We start from the raw sequence: 21,325 nt of genomic DNA on the forward strand, positions 1-21,325 counted from the left end.
GGAACTGGTGGCTTGCAGTGATGCTCCAAAAAGTCCAAGGCAGGTGTGTAGTTAAAAGTGTTTTATTCCAAAAGTTATTTTAAAATACAAAATATGTATATATACACAGTAAAATATATATATATTAGCAGCACAACGCGTTTCAACCTTTCAGTAGGTCTTTCTCAAGTGCATCTGGTTTTACAATGGGCTCCAAAGCCCTAATATATGCCAAACAATCAATTAATTACCTTAATGATACTACACATCTGTGGATATGTTCCCACCCATGTCCAAACATGGTCACAGCCGGAAGTGTTATGCCACACTCAATATGGCTACATTTCCGTCTGTGTACTTCTGTCCCCAGCCCCCCCCAACATGTCCGATATTACATTTATCTTTATCAGTCCGTGTTCCTCCAGTTCGCTGTTTCTTCTTTCGGTCTCCATTTCGCCGTGTCATTTCCGTTGGTGACGTCGTGATGCAGTCCGATACGTCACTTCCGGTTGTAGTTTTTCCGGTCTATCGTGATCTTCCAGACAATTTTGGCGCACAAATGTCCATCATTAAGAAGGGCAAAGTGCCAATAGTTCATATTGCACATAGATAGGAGGACAAACGTTTAAAAGGAAGGGGAAAAGACATATTAATGTTGGGAAAAAAAGGGAAGGTATTCATGTCTGGACATTAGTGGAGCATTTTATAATAGGGAATATATGTACACATATATTTTATATACATTTCCTATATATCTTTTGTCTTAAAAATGGCACTTTTGGATGGAGGGGGTAATATCCATGTAATGGTGGCATTTCCTAACATTAAGAATTATTTTGGGATATGTTTTCTCATCCTATTGTGTATTATCTATATTTTTAAAAAAAATGCTCCACTAATGTCCAGACATGAATACCTTCCCTTTTTTTCCCAACATTAATATGTCTTTTCCCCTTCCTTTTAAACGTTTGTCCTCCTATCTATGTGCAATATGAACTATTGGCACTTTGCCCTTCTTAATGATGGACATTTGTGCGCCAAAATTGTCTGGAAGATCACGATAGACCGGAAAAACTACAACCGGAAGTGACGTATCGGACTGCATCACGACGTCACCAACGGAAATGACACGGCGAAATGGAGACCGAAAGAAGAAACAGCGAACTGGAGGAACACGGACTGATAAAGATAAATGTAATATCGGACATGTTGGGGGGGGCTGGGGACAGAAGTACACAGACGGAAATGTAGCCATATTGAGTGTGGCATAACACTTCCGGCTGTGACCATGTTTGGACATGGGTGGGAACATATCCACAGATGTGTAGTATCATTAAGGTAATTAATTGATTGTTTGGCATATATTAGGGCTTTGGAGCCCATTGTAAAACCAGATGCACTTGAGAAAGACCTACTGAAAGGTTGAAACGCGTTGTGCTGCTAATATATATATATTTTACTGTGTATATATACATATTTTGTATTTTAAAATAACTTTTGGAATAAAACACTTTTAACTACACACCTGCCTTGGACTTTTTGGAGCATCACTGCAAGCCACCAGTTCCAAGTTCCTGTGGATGTACACATCTTTCCAATACTGGATATCTCAAGAGTGAGATGAAAAGCGCTATAAGTCTAGAGCCAACTTTAAATGGGCTCTGAAAAGTGTGAGTTTGATGATATACATCATTTCTAAAACATTATTTGTTTTTTACAGTTTACACTATGTGTATTTTATTTACCTGTATATAGGTGATGCATACTGTATGTAGTGTGAACACACAAGAATACCCTGTGTAAGAGGTAAAACTCACACTTGTCTTTTCTGTGTGCGCAAATCACTCTATTTTCCATATTGTGTTAAGCCCACCACTACGCTCGAGTACCCCGTAATTGGTGGGTACTACACTAGTTTTAACATGGGAGAGAAACATACTTTTTTTCATGTGTGTGCCGTTTCCTTAATCTGTTTATTTTTATTATTTTTTTATAAATATTTTGTTCTTTAGAGAAGCACTACTGCTAAAAAAAAGGCATGTTTTGGGTGTGCCCCCCAATCCCCTTTTGTTTGTGTCTATTTGGAATTCATACCAGATTTGTATTGAGTTGAGCACTTCGCTCCTCCATTTCAGGTGGCCTTCAGGAGATGACCACAGAAAAGCATAAATTTGAGGAGAGTTGATGGAAGCAGTTTAAGCAGAAAGTATTGCAGTTAGCATGTTTATCTTGCTTGGTAAAATTAGAGTAGGACCCACCAATATTGCGGGACAGTGATGGGTGGTTGGGTAGTTGTGGGCAATTTGGCCACATCAGTGTGTAACTAAATCTCCATATTTTTTGCTCAGGTAGGTAAGTTCCAATAGCCTTGTAAAATTGAAATCTGTATTCTTTTTGTGTGTGTGCTGTTCCATTAATCTGTGTTTAGGCTGTATTTTGGTCTTAATGCATGATGCATGTTCTGGGTGTGCCCCCAATTAGAAACATAGAAACATAGAATGAGACGGCAGATAAGAACCATTCGGCCCATCTAGTCTGCCCAATTTACAAAATGCTTTGAATTAGTCCCTGGCCATATCTTAAATCTAGCATGCTTAAACTCCTTTCTGTGCTAACCTCTACCACTTCAGCTGGAAGGCTAATTCCCTTTTTTCTCTTCTTTGATATCCTGCTGGGGATATTGGTTGCCATCATGCCGGCTCCTGAAAGGGGTGACTTCAGTCATTTTGTTCCCATACACACCAGAACATAGTGCTGTGGTTGCTATATGTGGAAATCTGAAGGACCACCTGCAGGAGGTCTCTTTTGTCAATCACATCTTCAGCATGGAATCTATGCCAAAGAGTATACTGACTGGTGGAAGACAGACCTATTTTTAAATAGGTTTTGCTCCCAATCTTTACATCTGCTTTCAAAACTATTATGCTCTTAGTTAAAATAAGCATGACAGGTACCTTTTACATTTGAAATTGACTTTGAAACCAAGACAATTTTCATTTTAGCCAATGACACTGTCAGTAGTGAATGAGAGCAAAAGAAAGAGAAGCTGAGTAGTGTTTTTGCTGGACCTCATGGAGCACAAAAGAATATGTTGCTTTTTTATTTAATAATCATTTCTTCCATTCAAGGCTATATGTAGTGGATTTAATTACCCCGATGCTTATTGCCCAACGGCTGACACTGAATACAAAATGGAAAGACTTCACAGGAAGCCAGGAACTACGCCATATGCCCTAAACATGCCTACATTCTTAGATGTGGAGAACACACTGAAACTGAAAGAATTTGACACACCACCATTTAATGAGACATCCCTTCTCAGTTTTCGTAATGCCCTGGAAGGTATGTTAATCTCAGTCTAGCCGTCTCCATCATTCATTATATTATTATTATTATTATTTATATAGCACCAACTTATTCCACAGCGCTTTCTAATATTATGAAAGGTGGAAATTTAACAATAATTGAGACAATTGCAAAGTGATACAGGAACAATACTACATTGATTTGCTTTCTCTGTTTTTGTATTTGTCAGGTTCAGCTCATTGTATATACTATTTAGTCACTCAGGGATATTTACTAAAGTGAGATTTAAAAACAAAATGAAACAAATGGAGGGGCTGGGTGGAGAGAGGATGCGACACATGGAACAGCAGGGGGGTTGAGACACATGGAGGGTCTGGCGGGAGGGAAAGAGACGCATGCACGGGCTGATGGGGAGAGAGAATGAGACACATGGAGGGGCTGGGGGCAGGTAATGTGTCACATGGAGGGACTGGGGGAAGGGAATGAGACACATGGGTTAATGAAATACATAGAAGGCCTGGGGGGGGAATTAGACACGTTTAAGGGCTGGAGGGAGGGAAAGAGGCATATGGAAGGGCAGAGGAGGGGTGAATGAGACACATGGAGAGGCTGGGGGGAGGGAATGAGACACATGGAGGGGCTGGGGGAAATGAGACACATAGGGGGGCTGGGTTGGAGAAATTAGACACATGGAGGGGGTGGGGGGAAGTGAATGAGACACATGGGTTAATTAAACACATGATGGGTCTGGGGAGAATGAGACATATTTAGGGGCTGGGGGGAGGGAAAGAGGCACATGGAAGGGCAGAGGAGGGGGGGAATGAGACACATGGAGAAGCTGTGGGAAGGGAATGAGACACATGGGGGGCTGGGATGGAGAAATTAGACACATGGAGAGGGTGGGGGGAGTGATGAGACACATGTAGGGGCTGGGGGGAGGGAAAGAGGCACATGGAAGAGCAGAGGGGGGGATGAATGAAACACATGGAGAGGCTGGGGAGAGGGAATGAGACACATGGAGGGGCTGGGGGAAATGAGACACATAGTGGGGCTGGGTTGGAGAAATTAGACACATGGAGGGGTGGGGTGGAGTGATGAGACACATGGAAAGGCTGGGGGGGGGGGATGAAACACATGGAAGGACCAGGGGGTTTTGACACATGGTGGGGATGGGGGAATGAGACACATGGGGTGCCCCAGGGCAATGTTTGCACTGGAGTGTGGTGGTTTCTAGTTACGCCTCTGGGAATAGGTTATTATTAAAGGGAGACTCTAAGCTTAATGATAAATGTATTTGCAACCTTAATGTGGTTTGTATGTTTAGAAATAAAATAAAAATGGTAAAGCTTCTACAGATAAATTATGAGAGGGTGCTATCATCAAGAGGCACCCATTATAATGCCAAAAATCAATATTCTAAATACAAAAGAATGCACACCAAAATATCTAATCAAACACTTTATTGGACAATCGAATATAATAACAAAAAATAATTACTACACCAAACAAATGATAGTAGCTATTATCAGCAAGAAACAAACCAAAAATATGCAAATAGCACTCACCTAAAACCTCAGAGGAGTGTACCAATAATACCCCTCAACGTTTCGGCACAAACAAGTATTCCTTTCTAAAGGGATAGTTTGTTTAGATTCATGCCTCTATCACCCATAAAAAAATAATCTAGATTGACTGAAATTATGTTAGAAGAAGTTGCCATGAGTTTTTGTGCTTCAAACAGACCTTCTTTGATGCGACAAATAGAAGGGCAACTCTTCCATCAAGGAAGATACATCCTAGGGGATCAGATCGTTTTATCTTTTCCCGGAGGACAGAAAATGGTCATAAGACCTTAGCCAATTGTCTATGTCACAGCAGATTTGGTGAAAAGTGTCCAACTACTTCCTCATTATCTTCTTTATATGTATTAATCTTTCATCTTTCGTTAGGGTTTATTAAAAGTGCAACATAAGAAAGTACTGTAATTGACAAAACATATATGCGAGAAACAGGACCATTTAGCATCATCACTTCCAAGCATAGCAGTATAAGAATATGTTTACATATTACATATATATTTACATGTCAGTGACTCAATAAGGAAGAAACTATAACAATATCGAGTTGGCTGTCAACAGTCAGTATTAACTGTAAATTAGTAGTCAATTTCTGAATCTATGGTAAGCAACAGAAAAGGCTTAAGTTGCCTACAAACCATCAGTCCTGGTCATAAGCGTGTTAGAGAGTCGCTAAATGAGTAATATAGCAAAACAGAGAATAAGAAAAGTAGTATAAAGAAGGGCGCATACAGGCTCAAAAGGAAGCAGAATTAAGGATGCTAAGATTAAAGCACAGAAAAAAGACAACAGTCAGAGGTGGAAGCAGAACAATAAGAATAGAGAACTTTTCTGTAGGCCCAAGGTTGAGGTCTCACACCAGCATTCTGGAAATCCTTTGGGACATAAAGTTATACATGGCTGTGAAACAAAAGAAAAACAACTGAAACAGGTTTTGCTGCCACATACAGTGATTCTAATTTAAACTTACATGTGTAGTGAGACATAAAAACAAATACATACACTGTCATCATTTCAATGGAGCATTAAGGATAGAGAAAATAAACTTTGCAGAATCTTAGTCAGCAAGCTCCCCAAGCTATAATGGTAAGTAGAGTCAAGACTGTTGATCACCTTTTTTCCAAAGTCCCTTTAAACCGAGTGCAGAAAATAAAATAGGACTTTGTGGGCAATTCCCAAGCTCCTAGGTCAGAACCAACAGCACTTCAACCCTCCAAAGACCTGACCATTCCTCAGAACCCCACCACCGAAGGTCCACAGCTCTGCATCCATCCACACCTCCACAGCACCATCAAGATCCCTGAAGGAGGATATAGGGCCTCCACGGTGCCCTCCTCCATGCCGGCCACTCAGCTGGTTCAGGCGATCTGTATCCCCACAGCTTGCAGCACAGGAGACTCACAACTTAAAACCCCCCTCCTCCCAAACTCAGAGTCAGAGGTTGGCCAAGTCCGCCATAAGAAGTGTTGCTGTGTGAAATCAAGGAACTCATTAAAAAGAGTAAAAAAGCCTAATTAACTCTCCACTCCATTCTCCAACAATAATGAAGGTGTAAACAGACGATTTGTAACTGTCACTTACGTAGGTTTTCCAAAATGAAATTGTTACGGTTACCCTCAGTCTTGCTGAAAGCTGGACCGCTTAGTTAGTCTGGATTCCTATTGCTGAGAAGAGGAGAAGCTGCTTTCCTTAGTATTCCATACGAGTCCTGAAAATGTAGAATAATCCCACTAGCTATAGTACAGCTAGGATACCCTTCTGCCCACAAAATGAGTCAAGGCTGCGATTTGAAGGTCAAACAAGAACTGAGAGCTGGAACACCCAGCCTACTTTTTATTACAGTTGGATACAAAAAGAACACACCTAGGGGGAGGCATAAAATCACCAATCATATACATGGTACAGCCCCCACGTCCCCTCCCCTCAGATAAACATTTAACATAATTAACACATACAGAATTTTACCCAAGTTTTAGATGTACCCCAAAAATAGGTTCGGGAGTTATGGCTCTTTGAAGTTTTGACCGACCGCACAGACTTTCTGGCCGAAATTAGTTCCACAAGCTTTGGCCTTGCGGTCGGTCTCCGTTCGCACGTTAAAACTCCACGAAACCCTTGCCATCCACAGTTATCTCAGGGTTCGCTACAATCCCCATGTAAGATGGAATCTTTCTACCGAACGGCTGGTCGTTGGGTTGTGACAAAGAAACCAGGTCTTGGGTTGTGACAAAAGGGGAAAAACTGAAAGAAAAGCAATGGGGAAATTGTCTATAGCAGGGTCTGTAACAGAAATGAAAGAGAGGGGATAAAAAAGAAAATAAACTGCTCAGCAATCAAAAAGTCCATTACATGTATGAGGCAGAACAAACTGCAGAACATAGTGACCGGGATGGGGATGGGGAGGCAGGGCTGATGAGAAATCTAATTTCTTAATTAAGTTTTAAAAAAAAATGCCTTTGTAGATAAGTAAGGACCATGGCAAGAGGTCAGAAAGCAAACATAATATTAAGCAGACAAGCAGCTAGTGGATCCATGAATTTAGCCATGTGGTGTATACACCGCAAGCTGCAATGTTTCTGTACACCTATGAAGCTGTAACACATAATTCTAAGAAAAATAAAATTTAGGAGACAACGAGGTAAATAGATTACTGTTTTGAAAGAAAAAGCAGTTACAAGTCATCTGAAAGCAGAAATTAAGCATTTTTAAGTCTCAATGCTGGAGCTGTGGGTGTTTGCTTCTGGTCAGCTCAACAGCTCAACCTACCACCCATTTAGTAACCTTTTGACTGTGTGATTTTAGCTATATTATAAATTGAATTTTACATTATAAAATTGAGATGAACTGACCTGAAATTGTGTGAAAATATAGGTCACTAGCTTTTCAAAACTTTGTAAAATTGTCCTTCTCGCAGCACAGAAATAATGGCCAGTTTGGCGTGTTAATACATTTGATCCATTGTTATTTACTTTATTATTACACTGTTTATTTTATATATTTGCTTAAATTATTATACAGTGCACTTATCCAGATTGTGGAACATCTATGATGTAATCATATAACCATATAACCTGCTGCTTTCACCCCTTAGGCTTTTTGGCACCAGATGGGGTGACCTTAAAGAGGAGTATGCATAATCTGATCCACATATATCTTGGAGGGACAATGTCTCAGATTCCGATATCCAGCAATGATCCAATCTTTATTCTGCACCACAGCTATGTGGACAAGTAAGTTTGGAAATACAGAAATAGTCTGTACTTTTTGTCTGTACTTCAAGCTTTTTCATAGATGTTACATTAGATTTGACCACTTTGTAATCTAAACAAATTAAAAGAATGGGACATGTCAAATAAAGTGGGAGTAGGTAAAAAGCACGTTGTACCATAAGGACAGAAGGAGAGTATATGAACAATAATGGGGAGAGTATCCTGATGGATAGACTGGGAGTGAACAAAAATAAACAATTAGGAGACTGTTGCGGAATGGACACTTACCAGATACTTTATGGCTGTCCATACACCACATGTAATAAAGCTGTCACTTTTTGTGTGTTTTTTCCCTGTTATTTTGTGTGGTTCCTCTTTGGCCGTTTGGGAGACTTCATACGAATGGAATCCTTTTGTCTCCCGAACGAGGACCACCCCTGTGCCCCATTAGAACGTTTAGACCAACCCCTCAAGTGCGAAAACCGCAAGTTGAACAATTACTAATGCTTCCCCTGGGTGGCCGGCATTTCACATAACCGAACACGGGGCAGAGAGTATGGCAGCCATCTTGTCTCCCAAACGTGTGCAGCGGTAGTTGGTCATCGAGCGCCTGGAACTCTTTTCGGCTAGGCACTTGCGCGAACGCCGGTAAACCTTAGACCGCTGCCCGTTCCATTTCCCGACTATCTACACAAACTATGTTCGGGAGATATGAACTACCGAACAGGGGGAGCATTCATATCCTGGAATAAAGAGATTACTTAAGCCTTCTTCGATGTTAAAGGTATATACATATAAGATAGTGAATAATCCTTCTGGGGAGGATTGGAATAATTGATCAACAATTTCGTCCTCAGTTAAGTACTCTTCAGGGATGAGGACTATAATTTGGTTTTGGCAACCAAATGTATAGTACTCATCATCCAATACTAGACCTAATAATGTTCCTTTTGGTAAAGTAACACTATTTGGTATAACATTGTTGACAATAACATAGGTGGTATTCATAGGCATGTGCAGCCTATTGCATAAGGGTGTGCACCCTAAAGCACAAACACACACGCCACGTATATATATATATATATATATATATATATATATATTAGTGTATTAGCATGTTATATATTCACAAATGGCTCTCAGACATTGTAGTAAAATAGAACTTCTCTTTACTTCAGTATACGCACATAATGACATAACACAAAAAAGACTAAACACAACAGAACAAGTGCATAACTTCACTATGCTGCCATCTACTGGAAGGTGGACTGCATAAACCTCAATACATAACACTCCTCCCCCCTAGACCTCAAAGTCTTTGAGATAACTGGGAGGTTTAATATTTCATCTTGGGTGCCCCAAAACCATGTTTGGAACTGCTTCACCTGGACCTTCAGTTGTGCCCATCCCTTCTTCCTGTGCTCTGTCAGATGGATCACACAGAACTGGTTCTTCAATAACAGCTCCTGGAGAACTGAGACCTGTATCATCCAGTGGTTCCACATCATCTGGTATCACAGAAAACCCAGCATGACTGGGACCGGCAACAGGCACAATCTCATCACTCCGTTCCCGAATCTGATCGACATGCCTTCGTAAAATTCTACCATCAGGAATTTATACTTTGTATGACAAAGGTCTGTGGCCATAAGTACTTTTGCAGGTATCCATTTATGCCTGAAGAAGTGGTTTTATCAGAGTCCATACAGATGTTCAAACAGCTACTAGATGCATACTTGCAAAGACAGAATATTCAAGGATATAATCTTTCAATGTAGGGTAATAACTGCTTGATTCAAGGATAAATCTGACTGCCATTCTGGGGTCAAGAAGGAATTTTTTGTCCTAGCTTGTTGCAAAATTGTGCTTCAAACTGGGTTTTTTTTTTTTTGCCTTTTGGATCAACAGCAAAAAACAGGTGTGAGGAAGGCTGAACTTGATGGACGCAAGTCTCTTTTCAGCTATCTAACTATGTAACTATGTAAACATACGCTCAGCTTGACCATTTGATGATGGGTGAAATGGTGCAATAGTAACATGTCGAATAAGATTACTTGCCATGAACATTTTGAATTCTGATGAGGTAAATTGTGTTCCATTATCAGACACAATTGTATCCATGTGTAGCAACAGCCTCCTTAGAATCTTTATGACTGTGACTGAGGTACCAGATGTAACTGGAACAACTTCTAACCATTTTGAAAAGGAGTCAACAACTAAAAAAAACATCTGTCCGTGAAAAGGGCCAGCAAAATCTATATGTAAATGGGACCAAGGTGACCTAGTCACTTCCCAAGGATGTACTGAGGCTTTAGGTGGAGCATGACGAGTAGATTGGCATGGTACACAGTTCTTCACCCACTTTTCAATAACTTCATCCATTTTAGGCCACCAAACATAACTTCTGGCTAAAGCTTTCATGCGAACTATTCCAGGATGTCCTTCATGAAGAGCATGCAATACTCGAGCTTGTCCTGCATTTGGAATTACCACTCTGTTTCCCCATAATAGGCACCCTTTATAGGCAGATAGTTCATGTTGGCGCACTACAAATGGTTTGAACTTGTCTTCCACTTTTGATTTTGGCCACCCCCTCCAAACCCAGTTGAGCACACGGGACAACAAAGGATCCTTGTGTCAGGGTACCTGCTGTCTCTACCTCTGTGGAGGTGAGATACTTGGACGTTCTTCCTCGCAAAAGGGTTGAATCACTCGTTCCTCGCGGTTCCCTCGGTCGTTTACACGCCGGCCGCAAGGGATCCACTTCCTTTTATGACACGGCGTTCAATAGCCGACGTCATGACGACAACCCAACCCGATCTGTCAATCAAGCCCCAAGCACGAATGAGGATTCGTCGGGGGCGTGATTACCTGTTTAGAATCAGGGTATAAAAGAGGGCTTTCTACGTTTGTTCATTGCCCTGTCGTGGTTCTAGCTTGTCTAGTCACTCAGTGCTCTTGTATTCTGTTAGTTTCTTTGGTTTTGACCCGGCTTGTCTGTTCTACCTCATTTACCTCTATTACCCTTTGACTCGGCTTGTCTCTCGTTTACCTGCTCTCTCGTTCCCTCGACCTCGGCTTGTCTCTAGACCATTCTTTACTACTTTTACGTTAGTCCGGCCATTCTAAGGTCCGGTATATGTACCCTGTACCTGTTTGTACTCTGCGTGTTGGATCCCTGTCCCGATCCTGACATTACGACAGGGCCATGGATCCTGCAGGTACAAACACTCAGGTTGGTTCTTCCGATTCTAGATTTGATGTCATGGATTACAGAATAGACCAGATGGCTCTAGCGCTGCAAGCTTTACTATCTCGATCTAGTAATCCACCGGAGGAGATGCGAGCTACGTCCATCTCTCCGGTAAGTTCAGGTCTAGAAGTAGCCACTGTAGGTGCTTCTTCCCGTATTACACCTCCTGTACGTTATGGTGGTTCTCCGGAGAAGTGCCGTGGTTTCTTAAACCAAATTGGTATTCATTTTGAATTACAACCTCGCTCTTACCCTACAGATAGGGCAAAGGTTGGATTCATTATCACACTCCTCATTGATAAGGCTCTGAGATGGGCCAATCCTCTGTGGGAGAATGAGAATCCGTTAGTCTATAACTATAATGCCTTTGTCGCTGCTTTTAGAAGAACTTTTGACCCTCCAGGTAGAAAGGTCAATGCAGCTAGATTACTATTGCGCCTTAGACAAGATGACCAAACCCTTGTGGATTATGCACTAGAGTTCAGGTCTTTGGCGGCAGAAGTTAAGTGGAATGAACAGGCCTATATAGACGTATTTGTTAACGGATTATCTGATGTAATCCTAGACGAGGTGGCTACTAGAGAGCTCCCTGAAAATTTGGAGGATTTAATTTTTTTTTTTTCTCGTATTGACGAACGTTTAAGAGAGAGACAGAACACTCGTGATAATATTCGTAGACCTTCCTTTAAACTAGCGCCTTTATTTCAAAGTCCTCAAACCACTATCCCAGTTTTTTCTGAACCTATGCAAATAGGCAATACTCGCCTCTCAGAAGAGGAGAGACAGTACAGAAGAAAGGAGGGATTGTGTATGTATTGTGGAGTAAGAGGGCACCTTCGCCTAAATTGTCCTAATCGTCCGGGAAATGCTCGCACCTAAGTTTCTCTAGAGGACAGGCCTTGGGGGGTGTTTCTATTTTGTCCTCTATACACAATTATAAGGATCACAGGCTTCTACTACCGGTTTCTTTAGCATGGGAGAAGGGAGTAATAAAGACTATGGCATTGATAGACTCCGGAGCTGCTGAGAGCTTTATCGACCAAGTTTTTGTTTCTAAACACTCTATCCCATCTCAGCTAAGAGATACTCCTTTGGCCGTTGAGGCCATAGATGGTAGACCATTATCTGAACCTATGATTTCTCATGAGACTATACCTGTTATTTTGACTGTTGGTATCTTACACGAGAAGGATATATCCCTTATGCTTATCTCTTCCCCTTCTGTTCCTATAGTTCTGGGGTATCCATGGTTAAAGAAACATAACCCTATTATTGATTGGGAGCTAGGGGAGAACTTCATGGGGTCAGGGTTGCCAGGACAGGTGTTTACAGAAAGTCTCACCACTTTGCGTAGGTAATACACCGGTTAACTCCACCCAGTCTACAGACTTACAAATACCGTCTCGATACATAGATTTAAAGGCAGTCTTTGACAAGAAGAATGCTGATACTTTACCCCCACACAGGTCCTTTGATTGCAAGATTAATCTCCTACCTGGTACTATGCCTCCGAGGGGCAATGTATATCCTTTATCCACTAAGGAGAACTTAGTCTTAGAGGAGTATATCCGTGAGAATCTAGACAAGGGATTCATTAGGAGATCATCCTCGCCTGCCGGGGCCGGTTTTTTTTTTGTGAATAAAAAGGATGGCACGTTAAGGCCTTGCATTGATTACCGAGGTTTGAATCAAATAACTATCAGAAATGCATACCCAATTCCCTTGATTACTGAGCTCTTTGATCGTTTAAAGGGTTCCAAGATTTTCACCAAGTTAGATCTCAGAGGGGCGTATAACTTGGTGAGAATTCAGCAGGGAGACGAGTGGAAAACAGCGTTCAATACTCGATATGGGCACTATGAGTACACGGTAATGCCTTTTGGGCTTTGTAATGCACCGGCAGTATTTCAGGATCTGATCAATGAAGTTCTTAGGGAATTTCAACAGGATTGTGTTATTGTATATTTAGATGATATACTAATACACTCTAGAGAAATTGAGACCCACCACAGACAAGTCAGAAGGGTATTGCATAAACTCCTACAACATGGATTGTACTGCAAATTGGAGAAATGTAGTTTTGATCAATCTCAGATAAACTTTCTTGGTTACGTGATTTCTGGGGAAGGCTTTAAAATGGATCCGGATAAACTCCAGTCTATTTTAGATTGGCCATTACCTAGGGGTCTCAAGGCCATTCAGAGGTTTATTGGATTCTCCAATTATTATAGGCGCTTCATTAAAGGATATTCTTCCATTATTGCTCCTATTACCAATATGACCAGACAGGGGGCTGACACTAAGACTTGGTCTACTGAAGCTCTCGTTGCCTTCAAGACACTTAAGGAACTTTTTGCTTCTGCACCAATTTTAGTTCACCCCGATACAACTTTACCTTTCCTACTCGAGGTAGACGCCTCAAAGACAGGTATAGGTGCCATCTTGTCTCAAAGGTTAGGCGTGGATAAACCATTACATCCATGTGGTTTCTTTTCCAAGAAACTATCTGGGACTGAAAGCAGATATGATATTGGTGACAGGGAACTACTAGCTGTTATCATGGCCTTAAAGGAGTGGAGACATTTATTGGAGGGGACCTTGCATCCTGTTACTATTCTGACGGATCACAAGAACTTGTCTTATATTGGGGAGGCCAAGCGCTTATCCGCCAGACAAGCTCGTTGGTCCTTGTTCCTCACCCATTTCAATTACGTGCTCACTTATAGACCTGGTTCTAAGAACTCTAAGGCCGATGCTTTGTCTCGCCAACATGAACCTTCTACTATATCTGAGACGGTTTTCTCTTCTATAGTTCCCAAGTGCAATATTATCGCCAACACTAGCCTCAGGATTCATTCTCCGTTGCTTGCCGAGATTATGAAGCTACAACATCTGGCTCCTAGACAGAGTCCTGAGTCACGGCATTTTGTTCCTGCAGAACTCCAACTAGAACTGTTACAATGCTTTCACAATAGTAAGGTGGCTGGGCATCCTGGCATTCGTAAGACATGCTCCTTAATAGCCAAGGATTTCTGGTGGCCCACCTTACGTAAAGATATTAGGGAGTTCGTCAAAGCATGTGAGGTCTGTATGAAGACTAAACGACCTCAGACGCTTCCATGTGGGCTTTTGCATCCCTTGGAAATTCCCGAGAAACCATGGACCTGTTTGGCTATGGATTTCATTGTCGATTTACCTGTTTCTAAAAAACAGACTGTGATTCTCACGGTGGTTGACAGGTTTACTAAGATGGCTCATTTCGTGCCCTTACCTAAACTTCCATCTTCCCCTGAATTGGCTGAGATATTCGCTAAAGAGATATTTCGTTTACATGGGATACCTTCCAAAATTGTTTCTGATAGAGGTTCCCAATTTGTTTCCCGTTTTTGGAAGTCATTCTGCTCTCAAATGGGTATCAAATTGAATTTCTCTTCTGCCTATCATCCCCAGTCTAACGGAGCTGCTGAACGTACTAATCAAAAGATCGAGCAATATTTGCGTTGTTTCGTTTCCGAACACCAGGACGATTGGGTTGGTCTGATTCCTTGGGCAGAGTTCGCACACAACAATCTCGTTTGTGATTCTACTCGTTCTAGCCCCTTTTTCATGAATTATGGCTTTCATCCATCCATTCTTCCCTCGGTTTCTCCTTCCCAAGGAGTACCGTCGGTTGATGTTCATGTTGCCAATCTGAGGAAGTTGTGGGATCAGACTCGACAAATTCTTCTGCATAATTCCATGTTGTTCAAGAAACACGCTGATAAACATAGAAGGGCGGCTCCAGTCTTTGTTCCAGGGGACAGGGTATGGTTGAGTACCAAAAACATTCGTTTGAAGGTTCCTTCTATGAAATTCGCTCCTCGTTACATTGGACCTTACAGGGTCCTGACTCGAATTAACCCAGTTGCGTATCGCCTGGCTCTTCCATCTGCCTTACGCATTCCTAACTCCTTTCATGTTTCCTTGTTAAAACCCCTAATATGTAACAAGTTTTCCTCCACTGCATCCTCTCCTCGCTCTGTTCAGGTTGAGGGACAAGAGGAGTATGAAATCAATTCCATCATCGATTCTCGTATCTCCCGGGGGAAGTTACAATATCTGGTTGATTGGAAGGGATATGGTCCTGAGGAGAGGTCTTGGATACCTCAGGAGGATGTGCATGCGCCTCGCCTCCGCAGGGCTTTTCACTCCCGTTTTCCATCTCGTCCCGGTTCCTTCCGCCCGGTGGGCGTTTCTGAGGGGGGGGGGGTACTGTCAGGGTACCTGCTGTCTCTACCTATGTGGAGGTGAGATACTTGGACGTTCTTCCTCGCAAAAGGGTTGAATCACTCGTTCCTCGCGGTTCCCTCGGTCGTTTACACGCCGGCCGCGAGGGATCCACTTCCTTTTATGACACGGCGTTCAATAGCCGACGTCATGACGACAACCCAACCCGATCTGTCAATCAAGCCCCAAGCACGAATGAGGATTCGTCGGGGGCGTGATTACCTGTTTAGAATCAGGGTATAAAAGAGGGCTTTCTACGTTTGTTCATTGCCCTGTCGTGGTTCTAGCTTGTCTAGTCACTCAGTGCTCTTGTATTCTGTTAGTTTCTTTGGTTTTGTCCCGGCTTGTCTGTTCTACCTCGTTTACCTCTATTACCCTTTGACTCGGCTTGTCTCTCGTTTACCTGCTCTCTCGTTCCCTCAACCTCGGCTTGTCTCTAGACCATTCTTTACTACTCTTACGTTAGTCCGGCCATTCTAAGGTCCGGTATACGTACCCTGTACCTGTTTGTACTCTGCGTGTTGGATCCCTGTCCCGATCCTGACACCTTGGCAGACATACAAGCAATGTCACTTGCATGTAACGGAGGGTTTGGAATGGATTCCAACATGAGGACCTCAGACATAGGAGGAACAAGGAAGTCAGGAGAAGGCAAAGGTAATCGGCTTAATCCATCAGCACGTGTGATATCCTTGCCAGGATGATACTTGAACTCACAATCATAGGCATTCAGCAGAAGGGACACCTGAGCATGCGTGGTGAAATTATTTGAGGAGTGGGAGTATTGCTGGTGAACAGACTCAGTAAAGGTTTATGATCTGTTATAATAGTAAACCTCCGCCCATACAAATAGTCATGAAACTTTTTTACACCGAACACAATAGCTAAAGCCTCCTTGTCAATTTGGGCGTAATTCCTCTCTGTAGTAGATAAAGTCCGTGAATAAAACGCAATAGGAGCCTCAACCCCATTTCTCAAAGTGTGGCTCAATACAGCCCCTATGCCATACGGAGAAGCATCGCAGGTGAGGTTGAGCGGTTTCTCCAAATCATAGTGTACAAGCAAACTGTCAGAAGACAACAGTTTTTTAGCAGCGCTGAAAGCGGTAGTATGAACGTCAGTCCACTTCCATGGAGCATCTTTATCTAGTAGACGATGCAGAGGTTCAGCAACAGTGGCTTTATCAGGCAGAAAAGAATGGTAAAAATTAAGCAACCCTAGGAAAGCTTGCAGTTCTTGTTTGTTTGTTGGAACCGGAGCTCTATGGATAGCTTCAACCTTAGAATCAGTTGGATGAATGCCCTGTGCGTGAACTCGGTAACCAAGGAAATCCACGCTGCTTACACCAAAAACACACTTTTCTTTTTTAAGTTTTAGACCAGCATCAAGAAAACTTTGTAAAACAAGTTGTAGCTGTGAAGCCAATGACTGTATAGAATCTGCTCCAATAAGAACGTCATCAAAATAAGGCACTACACCTGGAAGTCCAGATAAGAGGTCCTCCATTAAATTCTGGAATATGCCAGGAGCAATGGAAATTCCAAACTGCAAACGTCTTGCTCGGAAAGCTCCTTTGTGTGTTATTATCGTTTGTGCATCAGCAGCCTCATCATCCACAGGTAACTGCTGGTAGGCTTGAGCCATATCCAACTTGGCAAATACTTTTCCTTTTGCCAAAGTAGTAAGAATGACCGCAACTATGGGTGTACACCACTTTGGGTGTGTTACGGGTTCAAGTATGCCTTGTTCCACAAGACGTGTAATCTCAGCATCAATTTTTGGTCTGAGAGCTAATGCAATTTTGCGAGGCTTCATACGAATTGGGGGTACTTTTGAATCTAATACAAAATAAACAGGAGGGCCTTTAAACATGCCAAGACCTTCTTCAAAAACTGCACTAAATTTATCAATCACATTCTGTAGAATATATGTGGATACATTATTAACTCCAGTTAATGAAATTCCTAAGGGTTCAAACCACTCTCTACCTAGCAAACTTGCTCTTTGTCCCTTAGTAATTATTAAACGTAAATGTCCTCTAAATTTACCATATTTTACTGGTATAAAACAAGCAAGCCCCTTTAACATCCACAGCCTGTTTGTTGTAGTCCACGAGATGAATATCACAAGGTACTATTGAAGGAGAATTATGAGGCCATAACAATGTAAATGTCTCTTCTGAAATCAAAGATTATGCGCACCCAGAATCTACTTCCATTTTGCACGGAACATCTTGAAGCACAATTTCAGTGTAAATATTCAGTCCTGATGGTGAATTTTCCACTTTATTCACATAGTCATTTGAGTAAACACCTGCAGTCATTTCACTATCTGAAACGGTTTGTGGAGTATTAAAAGAGTGCGCTGTGGTTTGTATTTAATTCACATTCTTATATTTGGTCTGAATTCCACTGGCTTGACTTTGGCAAACTGTCTGTATGTGACCTGTACGTTTACATGTGTGGCAAACTGCATTTCGAAAACGACATGTAAAACGACAACTATAACAAGTTCCTTTAAATGGAGCTGTGACATCAGTGTGTGAACAGTGTTTTGATTTAACATCAGTCTTCTTCACTAGATTTATTTCAGGTGAGTTATCTTTGCTGGAGGATTGTATCTCTTTTGACTGGACATATGCAGCCTCATTTGCGAGCGCTTCCTCTTGTGCAATAATAAAAGTTAAATTCTGTCTTGCAAGCAGTCTCCTCTGCAGTGCTTCATCTAGCACCCCACACACAAGCCTGTCCCTTAACGAGGATTCTAAGCTGGTACCAAAATTGCAATTTTCAGACAGCCTGCGCAGTTCTGCAATGTATGCTGCAATGCTTTCACCTGGTTTCTGATTTCGTCTATTGAAATGGAAACGCCTCACTGTTTCAGATGGGTTGGGTGCTAAATGAGTTTTTAACAGTGCCAGTATTTCTTCAAATGAGTAGTCTTGTGGTCTAGCAGGAGATATCAGTGAGCGGACAGTATTAAAAGTCTTGGATCCAATAACACTAAGTAACACAGCTCTCTTCTGAATAGCATCCACCACCTTATTAGCTTCCAGGAAAACCCCTAACCGCTCAGCATGTGGGTCCCATGAGGCTGGATTAGCCAGATCAAATTCCTCCATGTGTCCCAGAGAAGCCATGCTGGAAATATTTGTAGATAAAAGAATTCCCCCAAAAAGGTTTACTTCCTCACTCAGGCTGATTTCATTTCATTTATATATATTCTGAAGTGTCCATTTATTGAAATCCCATCCTCGTCGCCAGTTTAAAGTATTTGCATGTTATATATTCACAAATGGCTCTCAGACATTGTAGTAAAATAGAACTTCTCTTTACTTCAGTATACACACAAAAAATGACATAACACAAAAGAGACTAAACACAACAGAACAAGTGCATAACTTCACTATGATGCCATCTACTGGAAGGTGGACTGCATAAACCTCAATACATAACACATATATATATATATATATATATATATATATATACACACACACACACACACAAACACACACACACACATACACTGCTGTGTGTGTTAGGGTGCTGTGTGTGTGAGGGCGCTGTGTGTGTAAGGTTGCTGTGTGTGTGAGGGAGCTGTTTGTGTGAGGGAGCTGTGTGTGAGGGTGCTGTGTGTGAGGGTGCTGTGTCGTGTGTGTGTTTGTGAGGGTGGGTTGTGTGTGTCAGGGTGCTGTGTGTGTGTAAGGGTGCAGTGTGTGGGAGGGTGCTGTTAGTGTGTATGCTTGCTCTGTGTGTGGGTGCTGTGTGTGAGGGAGCTGTGGGTGAGCGTGCTGTGTGTGAGGGTGCTGTGTGTGTGTGTGCATATATGTAAGGGTGCTGTGTGTGTGTGTGTGGGGGTGCTTATATGTGTAAGGGTGCTGCAAAAGAAGGGAAGGTGCCCCCTTTAGAGACACTCAAGCTTACAATCCAGAGCTAGGTCTTCTTGGCTCTAAAAAAGGTGAGAAAAACCATCATCACTTTATGCTACTTATAGATATTGAAAACGTAATACACTAGAGATTTTTTCTCCCCTTTATTTCATCCTTTGAGAAAACATACCCCGGCAAAAGAGTGCAGTGTCACCAATGACACTATCGCTGATTTGATTTGAGCCTGTCCCCTAGGGGCTCTCATCAATGTGAGTTGAAATACTTACAATTACGTTCTGTGTGCATACCATCTTTTGTGGAATTACATTATATTGTTTTATTCTATGTCTCCCTATATTTATTGATTGTACATTCAAGCGTCACACCCTATTTTAGGGTAAGTGTATATTTTTATGTTTTGCACAGCACTCCACTCATCCAATTAGGTATAATACTCACATCTTACTGATTCACTCTGTTCACTATGGCATATACTGGGAGTAAGAGAAACCCGTTAGAGTGTGTCGCTGCTTCTTCTAATTTACAATATCTGCAAGCGTACTATACATAGTAACAACCTATTTGCTTATTTATTTGTTTAGCAACTCTTTTATGAGTAATTGTGTTACTCCATCATGTTCTGCTTGTTAAGCATTAGCTAGTTTTGATATAAATGCTATTGGTAAATAATAAGTGGTAAGTTGCTGGATACCGATTGTCACTGGGTGGAGATGTTTGAACTCATATTTAAAATGTCTTTACAGGATATTTGAACAATGGATAGCCAAATACAATGCATCCCCAAGTGCATATCCTGAAAACAATGAATTTGGACAGTCCCCGACTGATTGTATCACGCCATTTTTTCCATGTTACCAAAATAAAGATTTCATCCGCAAATCAACAGAATTTGGCTATCGGTATTCTGTTTATAATGACAAGGAGTGATGGAGTAAGGAATGTGATATCCATTAATCAGGAAACTCAGGCTAGAGGCAGCAGGTCTCATCAAGAAATTATTTTCTCTAGAACATCTAAATGGGACAAAGTCACAATGTTTCAAGAAGAATGTGTGTAAAGTGTAATTTCTGTACTGCCTGTCCTGTTTCTTTCATATTGTTATGTTAGTTGTGTTTTCAGTAGCCAGGTCTAAAACAGATATACATTAAGTAGATCATTTGTGAATTACTGGTTTCTATGTGTGGCTGCAAAACATTGGATAGACATCTGGGAAAACTCTTCCTTTTCTTTTCATCATGTCCCTTTTTTCAATGTGAGCACATTTCATGGGAACGTAGGTAAATTCAGAGCTCACATTAAATGGATTGTACTTGCGGTAAAACAAAATTAACATCAAAGTTTAACCACCGTGCTTCTAAAATTCAGTCCCACAAGACGGTGTGCTTCACTCGTAAACATTTCTATGAAAATAAAATTGTTTTGTCACAATTTCACAATTTGATGAGCAGTTTGCATTCTTTTGTCCGAAATTACAAAAAAGGTAATCAATATTTTTAGATAAATGTCAATGTGATGCTTTCCTATTATTTCCTAAAATGACTGCAGGGTGGAAACAAGCTATACATACTGAACACCTTATTACAGTTTACAGTTTATTATATACACAGTTACATAGTTACACAGTTACATAGTTATATAGTGTAACGGCTACCCCAGTGGAGAGGGGGTATCAGCCGTTGGAGACGTCCTTTTTCCCGGCAAGATGCTGTGCAGTAATGGAGTAGCCTTCTTTCTATCCGCTGGATACAAGTAGAGAGAGAGAGGTAGAGCTCTTAAAAGAGTTAGTGATTAGCTGAGCAGGATCCCTTTCTATAAAGTAGAACTGAGGTTTAATGACAGGGAT

The 21,325-nt window shown here is 41.6% G+C and overlaps 1 protein-coding gene across 1 annotated transcript in view; it reads left to right on the forward strand.

The window, feature by feature from the left end:
* LOC134609289 (tyrosinase-like) overlaps positions 1–20,923 on the forward strand; it is a 33,850-nt gene extending 12,927 nt beyond the window's left edge. Inside the window, exons 3-5 of the mRNA XM_063452969.1 lie at positions 3,108–3,321; positions 7,954–8,092; positions 20,226–20,923. Of these exons, the coding sequence (XP_063309039.1) occupies positions 3,108–3,321; positions 7,954–8,092; positions 20,226–20,409 (537 nt within the window). The 3' untranslated portion in view covers positions 20,410–20,923. The remainder of the gene's footprint in view (positions 1–3,107; positions 3,322–7,953; positions 8,093–20,225) is intronic.
* Positions 20,924–21,325: the final 402 nt, after the last annotated feature.

Source organism: Pelobates fuscus, chromosome 4, assembly GCF_036172605.1.
Source record: "Pelobates fuscus isolate aPelFus1 chromosome 4, aPelFus1.pri, whole genome shotgun sequence".
Taxonomy (NCBI): domain Eukaryota; kingdom Metazoa; phylum Chordata; class Amphibia; order Anura; family Pelobatidae; genus Pelobates; species Pelobates fuscus.